This window comes from Aethalodelphis obliquidens, unplaced genomic scaffold, assembly GCF_003676395.1.
Source record: "Aethalodelphis obliquidens isolate GAN/ISIS:26980383/991018 unplaced genomic scaffold, ASM367639v1 scaffold1, whole genome shotgun sequence".
NCBI lineage: Eukaryota > Metazoa > Chordata > Mammalia > Artiodactyla > Delphinidae > Aethalodelphis > Aethalodelphis obliquidens.
The window spans coordinates 68,090,555-68,113,391 of NW_020837945.1; the positions used below are offsets into that span (position 1 = coordinate 68,090,555).

The 22,837-nt window shown below is 35.8% G+C and overlaps 1 protein-coding gene across 4 annotated transcripts in view; it reads left to right on the top strand.

Annotated features, from left to right (window-relative positions):
* SLC49A4 (solute carrier family 49 member 4) overlaps positions 1-22,837 on the top strand; it is a 92,304-nt gene that overhangs the window by 26,347 nt on the left and 43,120 nt on the right. For all 4 annotated transcript variants that reach the window (XM_027106496.1, XM_027106516.1, XM_027106509.1 and 1 more), the window contains exons 3-5: positions 3,501-3,766; positions 15,087-15,216; positions 21,748-21,856. In XM_027106496.1, the coding sequence (XP_026962297.1) occupies positions 3,501-3,766; positions 15,087-15,216; positions 21,748-21,856 (505 nt within the window). The remainder of the gene's footprint in view (positions 1-3,500; positions 3,767-15,086; positions 15,217-21,747; positions 21,857-22,837) is intronic.

Genomic DNA, 22,837 nt, shown 5'->3' on the forward strand with positions numbered 1-22,837 from the left:
GGGTATATGCCCAGTAGTGGGATTGCTGGGTCATATGGTAGTTCTTTTTTTCTTTTAATTTTTTTTTTTGTAGTTCTACTTTTAGTTTTTTAAGGAACCCCCATACCGTTCTCCATAGTGGCTGTATCAATTTACATTCCCACCAACAGTGCAAGAGGGTACCCTTTTCTCCACACCCTCTCCAGCATTTATTGTTTGTAGATATTTTGATGATGGCCATTCTGACTGGTGTGAGGTGATACCTCATTGTAGTTTTGATTTGCATTTCTCTAATGATTAATGATGTTGAGCATCCTTTCATGTGTTTGTTGGCAATCTGTATATCTTCTTTGGAGAAATGTCTATTTAGGTCTTCTGACCATTTTTGGATTGGGTTGTTTGTTTTTTTTGATATTGAGCTGCTTGTAAATTTTGGAGATTAATCCTTTGTCAGTTGCTTCACTTGCAAATATTTTCTCCCATTCAGACTATACTACAAATCTACAGTAATCAAGACAGTATGGTACTGGCACAAAAACAGAAATATAGATCAATGGAACAGGATAGAAAGCCCAGAGATAAACCCACGCACATATGGTCACCTTATTTTTGATAAAGGAGGCAAGAATATACAATGGAGAAAAGACAGCCTCTTTAATAAGTGGTGCTGGGAAAACTGGACAGCTACATGTAAAAGAATGAAATTAGAACACTCCCTAACACCATACACAAAAATAAACTCAAAATGGATTAAAGACCTAAATGTAAGGCCAGACACTATCAAACTCTTAGAGGAAAACATAGGCAGACCACTCTATGACATAAATCACAGCAAGATCCTTTATGACCCACCTCCTAGAGAAATGGAAATAAAATCAAAAATAAACAAATGGGACCTAATGAAACTTAAAAGCTTTTGTACAGCAAAGGAGAACATAAACAAGATGAAAAATAGGGTAAGTTAATGGTAGGTGACGGAAACCAGTGTCAGGCAAACATGAAAATCTTTATATTACAGATTGGTGTTATGCCATGGTTACCAGACGGCAGTGCTTATAACCACTTAGTAAGTGTCAGGCCCTGAGGGACTCTAAGATATAGGTGCAAGAAGGAGCAGAACTAAGATCTGGAAAATTTAAAGATTCTGGGAAGAGCAGGCACTGGATTTCCCTGCCAGGTTTCCCATGAATTCAGAGGGTAACTCAAAATCCTGTAGGTCCCAGTTCTCCTACTGAGCTCATTTATGAGGAGTGCATTTATTTATGATGACTTTAATGCAAAAAAGCACTTACTTATTTAAATTAGAATAATTTTGAAACGCCAAAACAGCTTGTTTTTCCCTATGATTTTTCACTTTGATAATTCATGTTTTAGGTTGGCCTTCCAAGTTCGGTGACCTTTTAGACTTAGTAGCCATCTGTAATGTCCCTAGTGCTATACGTGCTCTGGATATTTACTTTAGCTGGTATACATGTTATAGTGAGAAATATTCTGACCTGAGAATTGAGTAAACTGGACTTGGATGATCCTTACCTTATCTCAAGCTCACGTGTTCTATGACTTATGTTTGCTCCTTGGAAAATAGTCTATTCGTGATTTCACTGAGAAGTAGCAAAGAGTTAAGCCATGGCAATGATTTGAGTTTTATACCTTAGTTTTCAGGATTCACACTGTTTTATCAAGTTTTTTTTTTTTTAATAGGTCGTTTCTTCCATGTTCTCCTTCTACGCTTAACATTTTTAGGCATAATAAATCTTACTCATTCCAACCCTTCTCCTTCTAGATGAGATGAGTCTTTCAGGAATACCTCATTAAAGGTGTTAAATGTCAAAGCAGTTACCTTTATGAGCCGTCATGTGTCGTTTGATTATTGTACCATCACGAGTCATGATTAAAACCACTTAATGACAGTGTTTCAAGAATACTTCTATGGTGAAATTTCTGTATGACAGCTGGGGACCCTCTGGCATTTGGAGGATGTATTTGGTTTATAAGCAGTTTCATTGTGTTTGTCATCTAGAAAATACTTCCCCCTTACGCAAGAAAAATTTTAAATGTCTTTGGTTTTCTTAATTTAGTAATATTAACGACGCTTAAAGCCATTTTGCCTTCGAATAACTTTTCCAACATATACAAAGATTTGAGCAGATGTAATTCACATATTTCACTTCCCACTCACTTATGCTTCTACGTTAGGGCCCTACCTCTCCTCACATGCCTGTTTATTATTTCCTTGTACATTTGAAAAACTTTTTCTAAGTAGCTTAAGGTGGTAGTTGTTAAAAAGAGGATTTGGCACCCACATGGTGACTGAAAAGCAAAAGGAACAGAAAGAAAAAGTAGTTAGTATCATGTGTATGTCACATACACTGTTCCTTCCCTTTCCTCTACCTCCAAGGTAGAAGAGGTTGACTCACTTCCCATTCTTGTCTGCCACCGCTTACCCCCTTGGTGTCCATACGTTTGTTCTCTACTTCTGTGTCTCTATTTCTGCCCTGCAAACCGGTTCATCTGTACCATTTTTCTAGGTTCCCCATTCTTGTCCGTGCTTTTTGGACTTCTGGCTTCTTTTCTCCTTCAAGGCTACTCTTGAATGTGAATGTATATTTTGGGGGTGGAGGAAGAAATGTGGGAAAAGGGTTTTCACGTTCCGTGTTCAGCAGGGAACAGGATAGAGCACTGAATAGAATAGTGAGGAAGGATGAGCAAGAGAACAACTGGAATGGAAGCAAGAAACTACTTTTCACTAACCCTTACAATTAAAGTCATGGTCAGAGGATTGGGACTGGAAGGGACCTAGTGATCTGTGATTATAGTACCTTAACCTAACAAATGCTCGAGGCATGAATATTCAATTTAAACTAATCTCATCATTTTAGAGGAGAAGGAATGGAATCCTACAAAGACATATTACCCAGGGCCATTCAACTAGTTAGGTGCAGACTAGATCCTCTGATTCCTCTTCCATTAGAAGATTCTGTAATGATTACTTTCTTTTTTGTATTTCCATCACCTGGCACAGAGTAGGTGTGGAATGTTGAGCTCAACGAACTGTGTTATTTGTAGGGCTGGCGGCACTTACTAGGTCTCTGTGAGTGGCAGTCTAATAGAGTATGGATTTGGGAGTCAAACCTGGGTCTAAATCTTAGCTTGCCTGTTAGCACTTGGGCAAGTTTCTTTATCTTTCCAAGCCAAAGCTTTCATATCTCAATAAATGGGGATAATAATAGCTTCCACGTAGTGTTGTGATAACAAATGAAACAAGTTATTGGAAGTATTTAGTTTGGAATGTGACACAAATCAGAGGCTTTGGTAAATATTTGTGAAATGAATAAGGGGTGACTATTGCTGTATTTTATCTCCCTCACAGAGAGTCACCATACTTTACATTTCAGGTGTGTCATAGTCTTTACAGATATGTATTCTTATTGCCATAGTTAACTGCAGTGTGGCTAACTTCTTTTTGTCCAGAAGATTCCTGTCTCAGCTACCTCACAGCCTTTTAATTTGTTTGATTGCAGACTAATCCATGCAGGACAGCTGTTAAATGGATTGGCAGGTCCGACTGTAATGAACGCAGCTCCATTCCTCTCCACAACGTGGTTCTCTGCAGACGAGCGGGCCACTGCCACAGCTATTGCATCAATGCTCAGTTATCTTGGGGGAGCATGTGCATTTTTAGTTGGACCACTTGTTGTTCCAGCTCCCAATGGGACGGCGCCTCTTCTTGCTTCAGAGAATAGCAGGGCCCACATTAAAGATCGCATAGAGACTGTATTATATGCAGGTATTTTGAAGTTTATTTTCTTCCTGTTGTATTTTGTCTTTTATCCCCATCATCTTCACTCTACTTTTTGTATACCAGACCACTTCTTATGAAGTAGAGGACTAATCCATACATATTCATACATGTGCTTTCCTTTCATGTAATATGGAGATGCCTATTTAAAACTGACCCTTTCTTGGAAGTTATGAAGTTTAAAATGTATTATTGCTACATGTAAGGTTATTTCTTAACTTTGCTCTTCCTGTCCATACAGTTAAGCACTGTGGTGTATTTTCTAGGTACCAGTATAAAAAGCTGAACGTCACGATCCACGATAAATATTTGTTAAGCATGTGTTGGTAGGTGTGAAGCCCATTGTCTCCCTTGCAGTTTCCCTGTCATTGGCCGTGTTCTCTCACCTTATAAACCGGTATCACCCATGATTTATCCTTTTCATTTCCTACTCTCTGTATGTTTAGTCTATTCATAAGGGACGTTGATCTTTTCAAAATATTCTCCTGGGTCCTTTCTCTTTATTTCTAGAGTCAAGCCCTAGTCCACTCTTAGATCTCCTTAAATATATCCCCTCTGGGGCTTCCCTGGTGGCACAGTGGTTGAGAGTCCGCCTGCCGAGGCAGGGGACGTGGGTTCGTGCCCCAGTCCGGGAAGATCCCACATGCTGTGGAGCGGCTGGGCCCGTGAGCCATGGCCGCTGAGCCTGTGCGTCCGGAGCCTGTGCTCCACAACGGGAGAGGCCACAACAGTGAGAGGCCCGCGTACCGCAAAAAAAAAAAAAAAAAAATATATATATATATATATCCTCTCTCCCCATGTGCCTGTTTATTATTTCCTTCTGCATTCAGAAAACTTTTTATAAGTGTTTACTATATATCAAGGACCTTGCTAAGCACTGGGATTTGGTAAGATCACTGATGAGATCATTATAATACAAATAAGGATATACAGAGCTTAGAAGGCCTAATTGACTTGGCTTTGGGGAGAAGTTGAGGAGTCAGGGAAGGCTTGACTGAATGTTCAAGCGGATTAAGTTTCCTTATAGAAGGAACAGCAAGTGAGAAGGCAGAGAAGGTATGAGAGCTCAGTATGTCCAGGGAACTGCACGTAATTTGCTGTGACTAGAGTGGTGTAAATATGTGTTTGGGTGTAGGTAGCAAGTGGCAGAAAATGAGACTGGAAAGATAAAGGACCAGATTATGATGTACTTCATATTAGTTCATGTATTTACTTACTAATTTAACAAATATATTTTGAACTCCTATGTATCTGTCAGTGTGCTAGGCCCTGAAGTAAACATGGTTCCTGACCAGACAGAACTTACAGTGTCCCAAAGGATACAGACAAACAGTTGTAAAACAGGGTGGTAAGGGCTATAACCAAAGATCTACAGTTGCTTTGAGAGCTCAGAGGAGAAGCACCTAACCAGATTTTGGTGGTCAAGTAGAGCTTCCTGGAGTTGCATCATCTAAGTTGGAACCTGATGGATGAGAGTTACCTAACTATAATGGGCAGAAGGAAGAATACATTAGAAAGACAGAGAGAACCATGGAGGAGAAGCCCAGTAATGGCGGGGAGAGCCTGCTGCATTCAAGCAACTGAAAACCCAGAGTAGCTTAGATCTGGTGAGAGTGGTGATAGATGAAGCCAGAGAGGTAAGCCATACCACACAAGCCTTCTAAGCAGAAGTAAAGGGTTTGAAGTTCATCATGTTGTAGGCAAAGGCCACACTCTGGAGAATTTTACACTAGAGAGTTCTATAATGGAATTTACATTTCAAAACATTGGCCTGGCCAAAAATTTCGTTTGGGTTTTTCTGGAACATGGAGAAACCCAAACGAATATTTTGGCCAACCCAGTAGGATTTGGAGGGAAGAAAAGTGAAATTAGAGGTGGTGGCAGTAAATAAAGCATTTAACCCCCTGTATACAGCTCACTCCTTTTCTTTTTTTTTGTTTTATTTTGGGGACCCAATGTTATTGCAGAATGCGCAGGAAATTTGGTATTTTCTGCTTACATTACTCTTCAGTCTCCCACTTTATTATATAGGAAAAGGCATGACTTTTTTTAAAAATTTAATTTCATTTATTTTTTTATACAGCAGGTTCTTATTAGTCATCCATTTTATACACATCAGTGTATATATGTCAATCCCAATATCGCAATTCATCACACCCTCCCCCCGTGCCACTGCTTACCCCCCTTGGTGTCCATACGTTTGTTCTCTACTTCTGTGTCTCTATTTCTGCCCTGCAAACCGGTTCATCTGTACCATTTTTCTAGGTTCCACATATATGCGTTAATATAGGATATTTGTTCTTCTCTTTCTGACTTACTTCACTCTGTATGACAGTCTCTAGATCCATCCACATCTCAACAAATGACCCAATTTCGTTCCTTTTTATGGCTGAGTAATATTCCATTGTATATATGTACCACATTTCCTTAATCCATTCGTCTGTCTATGGGCATTTAGGTTGCTTCCATGACCTGGCTATTGTAACTAGTGCTGCAGGGAACATTGGGGTACATGTGTCTTTTTGAATTATGGTTTTATTTGGGTATATGCCCAGTAGTAGGATTGCTGGGTCATATGGTCTAAAAACTATTTTTAGTTTTTAAGGAACCTCCATCCTGTTCTCCATAGTGGCTGTATCAATTTACACACCACCAACAGTGCAAGAGGGTTCCTTTTCCCCACACCCACTCCAGAATTTGTTGTTTGTAGATTTTCTGATGATGCCTATTCTAATCCGTGTGAGGTGATACCTCATTGTAGTTTTGATTTGCATTTCTCTAATAATTAGCGATGTTGAGCAGCTTTTCATGTGCTCCTTGGCCATCTGTATTGTCTTCTTTGGAGAAATGTCTATTTAGGTCTTCTGCCCATTTTTGGATTGAGTTGTTTGTTTTTTTACTATTGAGCTGCATGAGCTGTTTATAAATTTTGGAGATTAATCCTTTGTCCGTTGATTCGTTTGCAAATATTTTCTCCCGTTCTGAGGGTTGTCTTTTCGTCTTGTTTATGGTTTCCTTTGCTGTGCAAAAGCTTTTAAGTTTCATTAGGTCCTATGTGTTTATTTTTGTTTTTATTTCTATTACTCTAGGAGTTGGATCAAAAAAGATGTTGCTGTGAGTTATGTCAAAGAGTGTTCTTCCTATGTTTTCCTCTAAGAGTTTTATAGTTTCTGGTCTTACATTTAGGTCTTTAATCTATTTTGAGTTTATTTTTGTGTATGGTGTTAGGGAGTGTTCTAATTTCATTCTTTTACCTGTAGCTGTCCAGTTTTCCCAGCACCACTTATTGAAGAGGCTGTCTTTTCTCCATTGTATATCCTTGCCTCCTTTGTCATAGATTAGGTGACCATAGGTGCGTGGGTTTATCTCTGGGCTTTCTATCTTGTTCCATTGATCTATTTTTCTGTTTTTGTGCCAGTACCATATTGTCTGGATTACTGTAGCCTTGTAATATAGTCTGAAGTCAGGGAGTCTGATTCCTCCAGCTCCGTATCTTTCCCTCAAGACTGCTTTGGCTATTCAGGGTCTTTTGTGTTTCCATACAAATTTTAACATTTGTTTTTCTAGTTCTGTAAAAAATGCCATGGGTAATTTGACAAGGATTGCATTGAATCTGTAGATTGCTTTGTGTAGTATAGTCATTTTCACAATATTGATTCTTCCAATCCAAGAACATGGTATATCTCTCCAACTGTTTGTATCACCTTTATTTTCTTTCATCAGTGTCTTATAGTTTTCTGCATACAGGTCTTTTGTCACCCTAGGTAGGTTTATTCCTAGGTTTTTTATTCTTTTTGTTGCAGTGGTAAATGGCAGTGTTTCCTTAATTTCTCTTTCAGATTTTTCATCATTAGTGTATAGGAATGCAAGAGATTTCTGTGCATTAATTTTGTATCCTGCAACTTTACCATATTCATTGATTGGCCCTAGTAGTTTTCTGGTGGCATCTTTAGGATACTCTGTGTATACTATCATGTCATCTGCAAACAGTGACAGTTTGACTTCTTCTTTTCCAATTTGTATTCCTTTTATTTCTTTTTCTTCTCTGATTGCCATGGCTAGGACTTCCAAAACTATGTTGAATAATAGTGGTGAGAGTGGACATCCTTGTCTTGTTCCTGATCTTAAAGGAAATGCTTTCAGTTTTTCACCATTGAGAATGATGTTTGCTGTGGGTTTGTCATATATGGCCCTTACTATGTTGAAGTAGGTTCCCTCTATGCCCACTTTCTGGAGAGTTTTTTTTTTGTTTTTTTTTTTGGTGGTACGCAAGCCTCTCACTGTTGTGGCCTCTCCCATTGCGGAGCACAGGCTCCGGACGCGCAGACTCAGCAGCCATGGCTCACGGGCCCAGCCGCTCCGCGACATGTGGGATCTTCCCAGACCGGGGCACGAACCCGTGTCCCCTGCATCGGCAGGCGGACTCTCAACCACTGCGCCACCAGGGAAGCCCTCTGGAGAGTTTTATCATAAATGGGTGTTGAATTTTGTCAAAAGCTTTTTCTGCATCTATTGAAATGATAATATGGTTTTTATTCTTCAATTTGTTAATATGGTGTATCACACTGATTTGCTTATATTGAAGAATCCTTGCATCCCTGGGATAAATCCCACTTGATCCTGGTGTATGATCCTTTTAATGTGTTGTTGGATTCTGTTTGCTAGTATTTTGTTGAGAATTTTTGCATCTATATTTATCAGTGATACTGGTGTGTCATTTTCTTTTTTTGTAGTATCTTTGTCTGGTTTTGGTATCAGGGTCATGGTGGCCTCATAGAATGAGTTTGGGAATGTTCCTTCCTGTGCAATTTTTTGGAAGAATTTGAGAAGGATGGGTGTTAGCTCCTGTCTAAATGTTTGATAGAATTCACCTGTGAAGCCATCTGGTCCTGGACTTTTGTTTGTTGGAAGATTTTTAATCACAGTTGCAATTTCATTACTTGTGATTGGTCTGTTCATAGTTTCTATTTCTTCCTTGTTCAGTATTGGAAGGTTATACCATTCTAAGAATTTGTCCATTTCTTCCAGGTTGTCCATTTTATTGGCATAGAGTTGCTTGTAGTAGTCTCTTAGGATGCTTTGTATTTCTGTGGTGTCTGTTGTAACTTCTCCTTCTTCACTTCTAATTTTATTGATTTGAGTCCTCTCCCTCTTTTTCTTGATGAGTCTGGCTAAAGGTTTATCAATTTTGTTTATCTATTCAAAGAACCAGCTTTTAGTTTTATTGATCTTTGCTATTGTTTTCTTTGTTTCTATTTCATTTATTTCTGCTCTGATCTTTATGATTTCTTTCCTTCTGCTAACTTTGGGTTTTGTTTGTTCTTCTTTCTCTAGTTCCTCTAGGTGTAATGTGAGATTATTTGAGATTTTTCTTGTTTCTTGAGGTAGGCTTGTATAGCTATAAACTTCCCTCTTAGAACTGCTTTTGCTGCATCCCATAGGTTTTGGATCATCGTGTTTTCATTGTCATTTGTCTCTAGGTATTCTTTGATTTCCTCTTTGATTTCTTCAATGATCTCTTGGGTATTTTGTAACGTATTGTTTAGCATCCATGTGTTTGTGTTTTTTACGTTTTTTTCCCTGTAATTCATTTCTAATATTATAGCATCGTGGTCAGAAAAGATGCTTGATATGCTTTCAATTTTCTTAAATTTACTGAGGCTTGATTTGTAACTCAAGATGTGATCTATCTTGGAGAATGTTCCGTGTGCACTTGAGAAGAAAGTGTAATCTGCTGTTTTTGGATGGAATGTCCTATAAATATCAATTAAATCTATGTGGTCTATTGTGTCATTTAAAGTTTGTGTTTCCTTATCAATTTTCTGTTTGGATGATCTGTCCATTGGTGTAAGTGAGGTGTTAAAGTCCCCCCCTATTATTGTGTTATTGTTGATTTCCTCTTTTATAGCTGTTAGCAGTTGCCTTATATATTGAGGTGCTCCTATGTTGGGTGCATATATATTTATAATAGTTATATCTTCTTCTTGGATTGATCCCCTTGATCATTATGGAGTTTCTTCCCTGTCTCTTGTAACATTCTTTATTTTAAAGTCTATTTTTTCTGATATGAGTATTGCTACTCCAGCTTTCTTTTGATTTCCATTTGCATGGAATATCTTTTTCCATCCCCTCACTTTCAGTCTGTATGTGTCCCTAGGTCTGAAGTGGGTCTCTTGTAGGCAGCATATATATGGGTCTTGTTTTTGTATCCATTCAGCAAGCCTGTGTCTTTTGGTTGGAGCATTTAATCCATTCACATTTAAGGTAATTATCAATATGTATGTTCCTATTACCATTTTCTTAATTGTTTTGGGTTTGTTTTAGTAGGTCCTTTTCTTCTCTTGTGTTTCCCACTTAGAGAAGTTCCTTTAGCATTTGTTGTAGAGCTGGTTTGGTGGTGCTGAAGTCTCTTAGCTTTTGCTTGTCTGTAAAGCTTTTGATTTCTCCATCGAATCTGAATGAGATCCTTGCTGGGTAGAGTAATCTTGGTTGTTGGTTCTTCCCTTTCATCACTTTAAGTATATTTTGCCACTCTCTTCTGGTTTGTAGAGTTTCTGCTGAGAAATCAGCTGTTAACCTTATGGGAGTTCCCTTGTAATTTGTCATTTTTCCCTTGCTGCTTTCAATAATTTTTCTTTGTCTTTAACTTTTGCCAATTTGATTACTGTGTGTCTCGGCATGTATCTCCTTGGGTTTATCCTGTATGGGACTCTCTGCGCTTCCTGGACTTGAGTGGCTATTTCTTTTCCCATGTTAGCGAAGTTTTCGACTATAATCTCTTCAAATATTTTCTCAGGTCCTTTCTCTCTGTCTTCTCCTTCTGGGACCCCTATAAGCCGAATGTTGTTGTATTTAATGTTGTCCCAGAGGTCTCTTAGGCTGTCTTCATTTCTTTTCATTCTTTTTTCCTTATTCTGTTCTGCAGCAGTGAATTCCACCATGCTGTCTTCCAGGTCACTTATCCGTTCTTCTGCGTCAGTTATTCTGCTATTGATTCCTTGTATAGTTTTCATTTCAGTTATTCTATTGTTCATCTCTGTTTGTTTGTTCTTTAATTCTTTTAGGTGCTTGTTCTGTAATTCTTCTAGGTCTTTGTTAAACATTTCTTGCATCTTCTCGATCTTTGCTTCCATTCTTTTTCCAAGGTCCTGGATCATCTTCACTATCATTCTGAAATCTTTTTCTGGAAGGTTGCCTATCTCCACTTCATTTAGTTGTTTTTCTGGGGTTTTATCTTGTTCCTTCTTCTGGTACATAGCCCTCTGCCTTTTCATCTTGTCTATCTTTCTGTGAATGTGGTTTTTGTTCCACAGGCTGCAGAATTGTAGTTCTTCTTACTTCTGCTCAACAGCTCACTCCTTTTAAAGAAAGAAGTTGAAATGTAAAAGTAACTAAGTAAATAAAACTGAAAGTAGGTAAAACATAAATTTTATTTAAATTAAAATTTATAAATATATATATATTTATAATTTATATAAATATATATAAATTTTATATATAAATTTGTTATATCATTCTTTTTATTGAAGCTTAAGAAATCATTATATCTTTTAAATGACTGGATTTTAGGCATTATTAGGCATGTATTAATGCTCTACATCCTCTGCCTTATGGTTCCCATGCAGTCAAGCAGAAATCCCTACTCAAAGCTTCCAGCTATTGCTTCAGTGCTTTTGTATTTTCCAGTTTGCCTCCCTGAGATAATGTCCCATGACCCTTCATTCCATTAAAAAATACTTTGCTTAGAATCATGATCTTAAGAGATTAATGACTCTTAAACTAAAATTATTTCAGACAAAGACATCATAAGTAAACTTTTGACCAATATATGTAGGCCCACAGTTTCTCAACAAAATACTAGCAAACCTAATCCAGTAAAATAATAAGGATTATACACTACCAGCAAATGGGATTTATTCCTGGAATGCAATTTGGTTTAACGTTCAAACTTCAGCTAATGTAATATGTTAAATCAATAGAATGAAGGAGAAAAACTATGTGATCATCTTAACAGATGAAAAACAAAAGCATTTGGGAAATCCAGTACCATTTCAAGATAAAAGCACCCAACAGATTAGAAATAGACAGGAGCTCCCTCAACCTAATAATATTACGGCATCTACAAGAAACCCATAGATAATATATTTAATGGTCAAAGACTGAATGCATCCCCTCCTGAGATCAGGAACATGTCTACTTAACATTGTTTGGAGATTCTAACCAGGATGGCTGAGTAAGAAAAATAAGTAAAAGGCATCTATATCAGAAAGAAGGTTGTAAAGCTATCTCTTGAAAATGACGTGATCTTGAATATAGAAAATCCTCTGTAAGCTAGAATAAAACTATTAGATCTAAAAAAACAAGTTTTAGGGTGCAAGATTAATATATAAAAATCAACTGTATTTCTACACATTTGCAATGAACAATCCAAACATGTAATTAGGAAAACAGTGCATTTGCAATAGCCTCAAAAAGAATAAAATATTTAGGAATAAAATTAACAATATAAGTGTAAAACTTGCACTCTGAAGACTATAGAGCACTATTGAAAGAAACTAAAGAAGACCTAAAGAAATGGAAAGACATCCTGTTCATGTGTTAGAAGTTTTAATATTATGAAGGTGATAATACTCCCCACATTTATCTACAAATTCAGTGCAATCTCAATTAATATTCAGCTGCCTTTGTTGCAGAAATTGGCAAGCTGATCTTAAAATCTGTATGGAAATGCAAGGGACTCAGAATAGCCAAAACAACCTTAAAAAGGAACAAAGTTGGAGAACTCACAATTTCCAGTTTCAAAGCTTACTACAAAGCTACACTGATCAAGACAGCATGGTACTGGCATAATGATAGACATATAAATCAACAAAAGTGAGATTCCAAAAATTAACCATTACATTTATAGTCAATTGACTTTTGACAACAGTGACAAGACAATTCAATGGGGAAAGAATAGGCTTTTCAACAAGTGGTATTGGAATAACTGGATATGCACATGCAAAAGAATCAATTTGAATCCCTTCCTTACCCCATACATAAAAATTAATTCAAAATAGGTCATAAACCTAAATGTGAGAACTAAAACTATATAAACTCTTAGAAGAAAACATAGGAGTAAACCTTCATGACCTTGGGTTAGGCGAAGCCTTTTTATAAGGGATAAATGGCACAAATGGCAAAAGAAAAATAGAAAACTAGGATTTCATTAAAATTTAAATCTTGTGCTTCAAAATACACCATCAACAAAGTGAAAAGACAACCCATAGAATGGGAGAAAATAATTGCAAATCATATATCTGATAATGAACTTGTATCCAGAATATTTTTTTAAATTCTTACAATTCAACAACAAAAAGACAAACAGTTCAATTAAAAGATGGGCAAAGGACTCAAATAGAGATTTCTCCAAAGAAGATACACAAATGGCCAAGAAGCACATGAAAAGTTGCTCATTGTCATTATTCATTAGGGTGATGTAAATCAGAACCATAATGAGTTAAACTTCAACCCAGTAGGGTGACTATAATCAATAAAATGGAAGATAACAAGTGTTGATGAGAAAGTGGAGAAATCGGAACCCTCGTACTTTGCCAGTAGTAATATAAAATGATACAGCCTCTTTGGAAACAGGTTGGCAGTTCCTCAAAATGTTAAACATAGATTACCATATGACCCACCAATTCCATTTCCAGGTATATGCCTAAGTGAGATGAAAACATACATCCATGCAGAAATTTGCACGCAAATATTTGTAGTAGCATTATTCATAATAGCCCCAAAGTAGAAACAATCTAAATGTCTGTTAACTAAGTGTATTTAAAAATGTGGTATATCCATTCAGTGGAATATTATTTGGCAAAAAATAAAGTACTGCTCCAACATGGGTGAATCTTGAAAACATTAAGTTAAAGAAGCCAGTCACAAAAGACTACATATTATATGATTCCATTTATTAGAAATGTCCATAGTACTCAAATCCACAGAGATTGAAAGCAGATTAATGGTTGCCTGGGCTAGGAAATTTGTGGAGTAATGGATACAGAGTTTCTTTGGGGGATGATGAAAAAATTTTTTAATTGTGGTGATGGTTGTAAAATTCATTGAATTATGCACTTTAATGTGTGAATTATATGTCACACGAATTATATCTCAGTGAAGCTGTTTACAAAAATGCCAGTAGTAAGATGGGCAAAGAATACAAACAAGGCAATCACAGAAGAAATACAAATGGCCAATAAGCATATGGAAGATGCTCATTCATTGTTACGAATAATTAAAAGGACTGTAAATTAAAGCAATTCATTTACTTCTTGTTGTTCCTCAGATTGTCAAAGAATAAAGACATTATCTGTGGTTAAGTGTCTTATAGAAATATTGTACCTTTTGCTAAGAATATAGCCCTAGAATTAGAATTATCCTACTGAAAGGATCTCTAGAAATCACTTAATCTGTTTCCTTTATTGGCCCAGAAAGAGTAAGGGATTCATTCAATTTATAAGTTAATTAATGGCATGGATAGGTCTATACTCCAAGGCTTCCTGACTTTTCTACTAGAGTCATGCTTTTCTACTAAATTGGGCACAGTTAAAAGCTGGAGTTTCCATGTGCCAGAACTCTGGAGGGAATGATCAGGACTCCTAGGAACCTTTCCTTCTGTAATGGTGCCAAACTAAGATTGTTCAGATGTTCATTTTACTTCTGATTGTTTAATAGCCTACATTAGCTAGTCTTGTGTTTGTTAAATTTTGCTGTCTCCTGGTTTCTTTCTTTCTTTTTCTTTTCTTTTTTGGATGCTTTCCTGTTTTGTTCCGATTTCCCATGTAGCCTATAAATTGAGTCTGTCCTACACAGTGCATCAGAATATCCTGTCATTGGTCAAACAAACCTTCTCCTATTCTGTTCTTAGCAATTTTCTATTATATTCTTTACTTCTTAGGACCATGCTTATTAGACAGTCATCCTAGACCTGTTTAAAGATCTCTGTTATAGATAGTACTGTTGGTTTTTAATGTGTTTCCTCCAGAGTAACATTTGTTTACTGCCTCAGTCCTCTTTCTGTGTAGTGTACTATACCATAAGTCTACCATACTTATTTCCTTATGACTTCTTACCTGCTAAAAGTTACATTTTTATGTATCAGTCTTTCTCACAATACTGAGCTATTTTGGCTAGGCAAGTACTATATTTTGCTTATCTTTATATATCTAAAGCTTCAATGATGCGCAATAAATATTTGTTAGATAGATACTTGAGATACTGAACTTTTTGTGTTGTCTGATTAACATTTTACTTTTTTTTTTTTCAGAGTTTGGAGTTGTCTGCTTACTATTTTCTGCAACTCTAGCTTATTTCCCACCACGACCTCCTCTTCCTCCCAGTGTTGCTGCAGCTAGCCAGCGGCTGAGTTATCGGCGGAGCTTTTGTAGATTATTAAGGTAAATATACTTAAAATCACTTACTGGTTTTGACTAGCACCTTGAAGATAATTCCACATTTCTCTAAGATAATTTAAGATAGTAGTTTTTCAACAACCTACTAATCAGGTTGTAAATAATTGATAAAATATTGGTTAAATATTTTAGAGAGATTTCTTATCAGAAATCTATCTTTAAAAATTGCCCAGGACAGGAATAAAGATGCAGATGTAGAGAATGGACTTGAGGACACCGGGAGGGGGAAGGATAAGCTAGGATGAAGTGAGAGAGTGGCAGTAACATATATACAGTACCAAATGTAAAATAGATAGCTAGTGGGAAGCAGCTGCATAGCACAGGGAGATCAGCTTGGTGCTTTGTGTCCCCGTAGAGGGGTGGGATAGGGAGGGTGGGAGGGAGATGCAAGAAGGAGGAGATACGGGGATATATGTATATGTATAGCTGATTCACGTTGTTATACAGCAGAAACTAACACAGCATTGTAAAGCAATTATACTCCAATAAAGATGTTTAAAAATTAAATAAAATAAAATAGAAACAAAAAAAATAACATAAAATAATTAAAATTGCCCAAAGCAAAAACCTCTATAGTTTTTGCCTTCTCTATATACCACCCATATTTAAAAAATCAAACCTTTTGTTTAAATAAGTTTCTTTTATAAGGAAACATCATATAATAGTATCTGTGAAATCATGTGTTTTATGTGTTTATTATATTTTTCCTAATATGCAAATTATTTTTATTCATTATGTATTTCTTGATACACATTAAAATAAACAAGTGCTATTTAATACAAAGTGAATAAAATAAATAATGTTTATTTACATATCACCTAAAATCATCTTGAACCTCCAGTGGGATCATATTTTGAGAAACTTAATTTCAAATTTTACTTTATTTTATTGGTACAACTTAAATTCGATTAAATTCTACACTTGAAGGCTTCAAATACTTGAAGGCCCAGTACTGAATTTGATTCTTTGGATATATAGACCATTTCTGATGATTATGATTTGTAATTGGGCCACTAGAACTTATGTTTTGGATTTTTTTCTCCAGTTAGTTGTGATGAGTTTTTATTGATTCATCAACAACTCTCACTAGTTAGTTCTTTCTTTTCTAGTCTTCCTCTCCCACCAGATGGTAAGTTCCTTCTGGTCAAGAACTGTCTTTGTATCCTATATATTAATAATATCTGATAGGAATATAATGGGAGCCACATGTGTAATTTTAAATCTTCTAGTAGCCTTATTTAAAAAAAGTAGAAAGAAACAGGTAAAATTAATTTTAATAGCATATTTTATTTAACTCAATATATCTCAAGTATTATTTCAACATGTAATCACTATTCAGAATTATTAATGAGATACTTTACATTTTTTTATTCATAGAAAATCTTTTAAATCCAGTGTGTATTTTATACTTACAGCACATCTCAATTTAGATGCTAAATTTGCATTAGAAATCTAAATGGTCTGCATTTAGATTTCATTAAATTTACAATTAAAACAGTTTTCATTGAGCAGTGTCTCCCATATTACACTATTTATCTAAAGTTAAAAATAACTACCTGCAGTTTTTCAAATTTTGAATCAATACATCTTTGATATTATTTGAAAGGTCTTATATTCTACAGGCAATTGTTTGGGGCTTAATTGAAGATCTTTCACTTCCATAGAATACATTTTTTTCTCTTCATAATTTTAAACAAAACTTCCATAGCTAAAAGAACAATTTATTTTACCATCTCTCCATCTAAAAATCTTTTTCTTCTTGTGCAGGAATCCAAACCATTTTATAGCTGACCAAAAGTATAAGCTCAGATCTGTTAAAAATTGTTTAAAAATGTTTGTTGAACATTTAATTTAGATTTCAGACAACTAATCTTCTTGATTCTTTTTTGACTTTAAGAAGAAACTTCTTATAAAATTTATTGTGTAATTGTTGAACATGTCCCTTAATATTATCCACTTAATTATCCTAAAAATTTTTTTCCATAACAGACATCAATTTTACTCTGCTGCAATAAGTTGCATCTACCATTTATTGTGAAATTTGCATCATACTTCATCTCGTAGTTTTCTTCCTGCATAAAATATTCATAAGCAAATTACAATGTTATATCAGTGTGTAAAAAATAATTAGAACTGAGTTAGTTCATTGACACCAAGAAGATCAGTGACGGGTTATAATACTAGAAACAACATATGCTACCATGTGCACACTACAGTAATATCTTACCCAATGCAGCAGTTAAAGTGAAATGTACTTCTGCCAAAACAATAAAGTTGTGTTTAATGGAAAAATACTTTTCACTGTTTCTGTTTTTAAATTGGATTTTAATTAATTAAAATGAAGTAAAATTAAAAATTAGTTCTTTACTTGCACTAGTCACATTTCAAGTGCTCACTAGCCACATTTGACTAGTGGCTACCATGTTAGACAGCATAGCTATGTAACATTGTTTTTCAAACTTTGATTCATAGCCAACCAATTTAGAGGGTTGACCACCTTTTTTTGATTAAAAAAAGTAGAATGGAATAAAAAAGAATCGAAAATATTATTGCATCTCCTATAGTAATGATACATATTTTTGTGATACTTTTGTTTCAGTATTTATGTACTGAATATTGGTAGGTAGAATATTTCTCATTCTGGAGTACAGTAAAAAGTTTTTGAAAACAACATCTCTGTAGCAGCTAGTAAATTGCCTTCCACATAGTAGGCAAGAAAATCATATTAGTTCTATTGAATTGTGATCAGTAGAACATATTTGTAAGATGAGAGTTAAAATGATACTTTTTTTTTTTAAGATGCTATTTAACTAAGTTTTTCTCCATGCAGAGCTAGAGGTTAGAGAGCAATAGGTAAGGCTAGAGAGGTAGGTTAGGGTCAGATTACGCCATACTAATAATTTTGGACTATTCTGTGGGAAATGAGGAGTAACTGTAGGGTTTTAAGGTAAGGAGTTATGTAAAAGATTGTTCTGACAAGGAAAAAACAACTTAAAATGATCCCTTTGACCACAATATACCCTGTGTTTGCTTCTAATTACCCTAGAGTCAAGATCTTTATTCTCTTTTCAAACTATAGAGTATAAGATCTTTCTTCTCTATTAAAAACCCTTTACACTAATGCCTAACATTCCTTTGTCTCTTCCCACATTCATTCGTTTACTGTGCAGGATTGCCTGCTTCTACTTTGGGCTTTCCAGGGGACTTCTTTGGGCCTGCCACGCTCCATTCCCCTAACCTACCTGTGTAATTTTCCCTGGTCCTTCAAAGAACTCCTGATATCATTACTTCCTGGATTAATCAGAATAACTGCTTCTCTAGATGCTAATTCCATTGTCTAGGCAGAAAAAAAAAATCAGTGGTTATGCTCCAAAGGTTCCACCACAATTATTTATTTACTGTCCATATGATTCCCATCACTTAACGTGCGTTTAACCTGTGTAACCTAATGTAAACATTTTTCTCCCTTTATGTATCAGTTTAATGTTTGATGATGGTGGTGGTTGTCTTTGCCTTTTAGACTTCAAGAGTGGAGAGCTGAGTTGAACGTGTTCCTTACTTCAGGATACATGAACAGGATACATGAACACGTTTATTCATTCATTCTTTTATTTATATTTCTCACTCCCATTCCCTTCTCCCTACCTAGGATACCTCTCAAACGCATTTGACGTGTATCTCTTTGTGCTCTGTGACATGTGTGTTGTTTTGTATGTGCCTGTCTGTTTAATTTATCTAAATGATGGCACATCATGTATCTCATTCGGTTTTGACGTTTTTTCACTAAACACTACGTGGTTTTTTAAATTACTTTTCATTTTGGAAGTACAAAGGTAGAGTAGTATAACATCTGTATCCCCATAACCCAATATCAACAGTTACCAATTTATGACCGATATTGTTTCATTTGTACTGTACCCACTTCTCCCCTTCCTGTATTATGAAGCAAATCCCAAATGACAAATCATTTCACCCATAAACATTTCAGTTTGTATATGTTAAAAAGATAGGGACTCTTTTTAACATAAATATGGTACCACTGTCACACTAAAAACGTCTTAGCAGTAGTTTGCTACTGTCAAATCAGTGTTTCAATTTCCAACTGTCTCATAAATGTCATAAGTTTTGGGTTTTTTTTTAACAATTTGTTTGAATCAGGATCTAGATTAGGTCCACGCATTGCAGTTGGCTCAAATGCCTTATAATTTGTAGGTTTCCTTTCCATCTCTCTCTTTCCCTTGTAATTTATTTGTTGAGGAACCAGCTCTCTTGTCTCCAAGATCTGGATTTTGTTGATTGCCTCTTTGTAGTACTTTGCCAAGTTCCTCTGCCCTTTGTATTTCCTATAAATTGTTAGCTAGAGCTATGTTCTGATTCAGGTTTTGGTTTTGGTTTTGATTTTACAAGACCACTTCATGGGTGATGCTACTTTCTTCCATCAGGAGGCACATGATACCTGGATAGCTTTCATTTTGTGACATTATGCTCTGTTTTCAAGATGTGTCCCTGTGCTATGTGTACACCTAGTTCTTTGTACTCCATGGTATGAAACCATTGCGTTTTGTATACCCACTTCCATTGTGTACTCAGATTGCCTCCAACTCATTGTCACCACAGATAACACTGCAGTGACATCCTGCACATCACCATAGACCTAAGAATTCTTTGGAAAACAGACCCCACAAGATTGCTGGGTCATAAGCTACTTTAAGCTTAATTTGCCAAGTATTGCCAAATTGCTCTAAAAAAAATGCCTGCACTTGTCTATACTTCCATCCACAGTGCCCATTTCCCTATATGCTTACCAAACTTGGCATTATCCATCTTTCTAATTTTCACTAGTCTAATGGGTATAAAGAAATATATCTTTTGTTTAATTTGCATTTTCTGGTTATTGATAAATTTGAGACTCATGTGGTTGTTTGCCATTTAGGTTTCCATCTACTGTAAATTCCTCTTCTGCCAGTTTCTCAGTGGTAGTTTCTTTTTCTTAATGATTTACATATTCTAGATATAAGTTCGCTGTTGATTTTTAAAAGTCAAATTTCTATTTGCTATCTGTCTACTAATTTTGTCAATGAATTCCTTATTTATCAACTTTCTGGTTTTTTCTTTCACATTTACGTTTTCATCCCACCTAGAATCCACCTTAGTGTATGGTGTTAACTAATGATACAGGGTTTTCATTTTTCCCTCCATAAAGTGAACTAGTACCATTCACTAAACAATCCTTAGCCCTTTGATTTTTGTAGTGCCGCCTTTATTGTAGATTGAGTTTTTGTGTCTTAGCTCTCTCTTTTCCTTCATTGCTCTCTTTGTTCTTGAGCCAATACCATACTAATTTTATTACTCTGGATGTGCAGTTTGTCTTAATATTTGTCAGGACAAGGGCTTCCTTTTTCGTATTTTTAAAGGATGAGTTAGTGTTCTGAGGACTTTTATTTTCCCATATGAACTTTGGAGCAAATTTGATAAGTTTCTAAAAACAATTCAACTGGAATTTTAATTGTGATTGAGTTGAATCATGAATTCGTTTGGGGTGAATTGACAGCATAGACTCTGTCTCCATTTATTTAAATCATCTTCTGTGCCCTTATGTGCTTCACCCTCTCCCACCCATAGAGGTCTTGGGTCTTCCTCGTTTATGCCTAGATCCTTTATAGTTCACATTTTTTAAAAAATTGTTAACGGTATCTAATTTTTATTACATTTTTAAATTAAACTTTATTTTGAGATAATTATAGATTCACATGCAGTTGTAAAGAATAATACGAAGAAATAACATGGACCCTTTACCCAGTTTCCTCTAATGATACCATCTTAGAAAACTACAGTGCAATATCACAACCAGAAAATTGACATTGATATAGTAAAGATATGGAACATTTCCGTCACACGGCTCCCTCCTGCTGCCCTTTTATAGCCACACCTACTTCCCGCCCACTCTACTCCTTTAACCCCTGGCAACCACTAATCTCTTCCCCGTTACTATAATGTCACTTCAAGAACGTTATATAAATTGAGTCATACAGTAAAGAAAATTTTGGAGTTAGCTTTTTTCACCCACAATAATTCTCCGGAGAGTCATCCAGGTTGTTTTGTGTACTGGTAGTTATTCCTTTTTACTGCTCAGTAGTATTCCATGGTATGGATGTACACAGTTTGTTTAACCATTCACCTTTAATCTTTTTTTCCCTCCACCTTGTTCATCAGAAGAAACAGTAATTTATCCTTTCAAATAGGAGCTTTTTAAAAAAAAAAGTGAATCTGCCTACTCATTCTAGGACATAATGTTAGTAATTCATCTGTATAATAAACATTGAAATTTTTAAACTATATGAACAAAAAGATTATTCTTATAAATATAAAAAATTTAAGGAATTTATTAACAAACTGACAAATATTTTCTGATTCTGGTGTTCTAATTTCAAAATGACTTACTTTTTTCTATGAGTAAGAGTTTAAACTCTAGATTTTGAATTTGTAATAATGTTTTCTTTTACTCCTCTTTTACAGCAATTTGAGATTTTTGATGATTGCTTTAGCATATGCCATACCACTTGGTGTATTTGCTGGCTGGTCTGGAGTTCTGGACTTAATTTTAACACCAGTGCATGTCAGCCAAGTAAGCATTTTATTTCTTTATATCTTGTAGGTATTTTTAGTTCACTAAAATTATAAATACTGTCTACTTGTTCTTACTTTTAGCTTCAAGGCCTAGGTAAAACGTTATCCTGTGTCACTGCTGCAAAAGGAAGATCCTTATGAAATAGTTATAAATAACATTGATTTTCTTCCTGGATTTTGTTAACCACCATGAATTTCACATTTATTTGGGTATGATTACTTATGCTAATAAACAGAAAAATAAAGAAGGAAAATCTTAGAATCCTTGATTCTTGGTTTATAAAGATGAAGATCTCGTCATTAAATATATGGCTATGCCTACATCTAATCCCTCACTTTCTCTTTAGCCTCAGTATCTCATTTCCTTAAAAATAACCATTTTAGGGCTTCCCTGGTGGCGCAGTGCTTGAGAGTCTGCCGGCCGATGCAAGGGACGCGGGTTCGTGCCCCGGTCCGGGAAGATCCCACATGCCGCGGAGCGGCTGGGCCCGTGAGCCATGGCTGCTGAGCCTGCGCGTCCGGAGCCTGTGCTCCGCAACGGGAGAGGCCACAGCAGTGAGAGGCCCGCGTACTGCAAAACAAAACAAAACAAAACCAAAAAAAACCATTTTATCTATATGCTTATGACAAACATTCCTTCTCATTGCTTCCAAATAGCATGGTAGAAAGGGGTAGAAAGATTTGGAAGGTCAAATGGAAGAAATCCAGCACACTGATGTGATATTCCATTGTATGAATAAACAACAATTTGTCCAATCTGCTTTTGATGAACATTTGGAATGTCTGCATTTGGGCTGTCATAAACAGTGCTGTATGGATATTCTCATATATGTTTCTTGATGCACCTCTCTATACATTTCTGTTGAATATTTATCTAGGAATGGAATTGCTAGTTATAGGGTATGCCTGCTTTGATAGATGATGCCAAATTTCCCCAAAGTAGTTGTATTAGTTTATAGTCCGACCAGCAGTACATGAA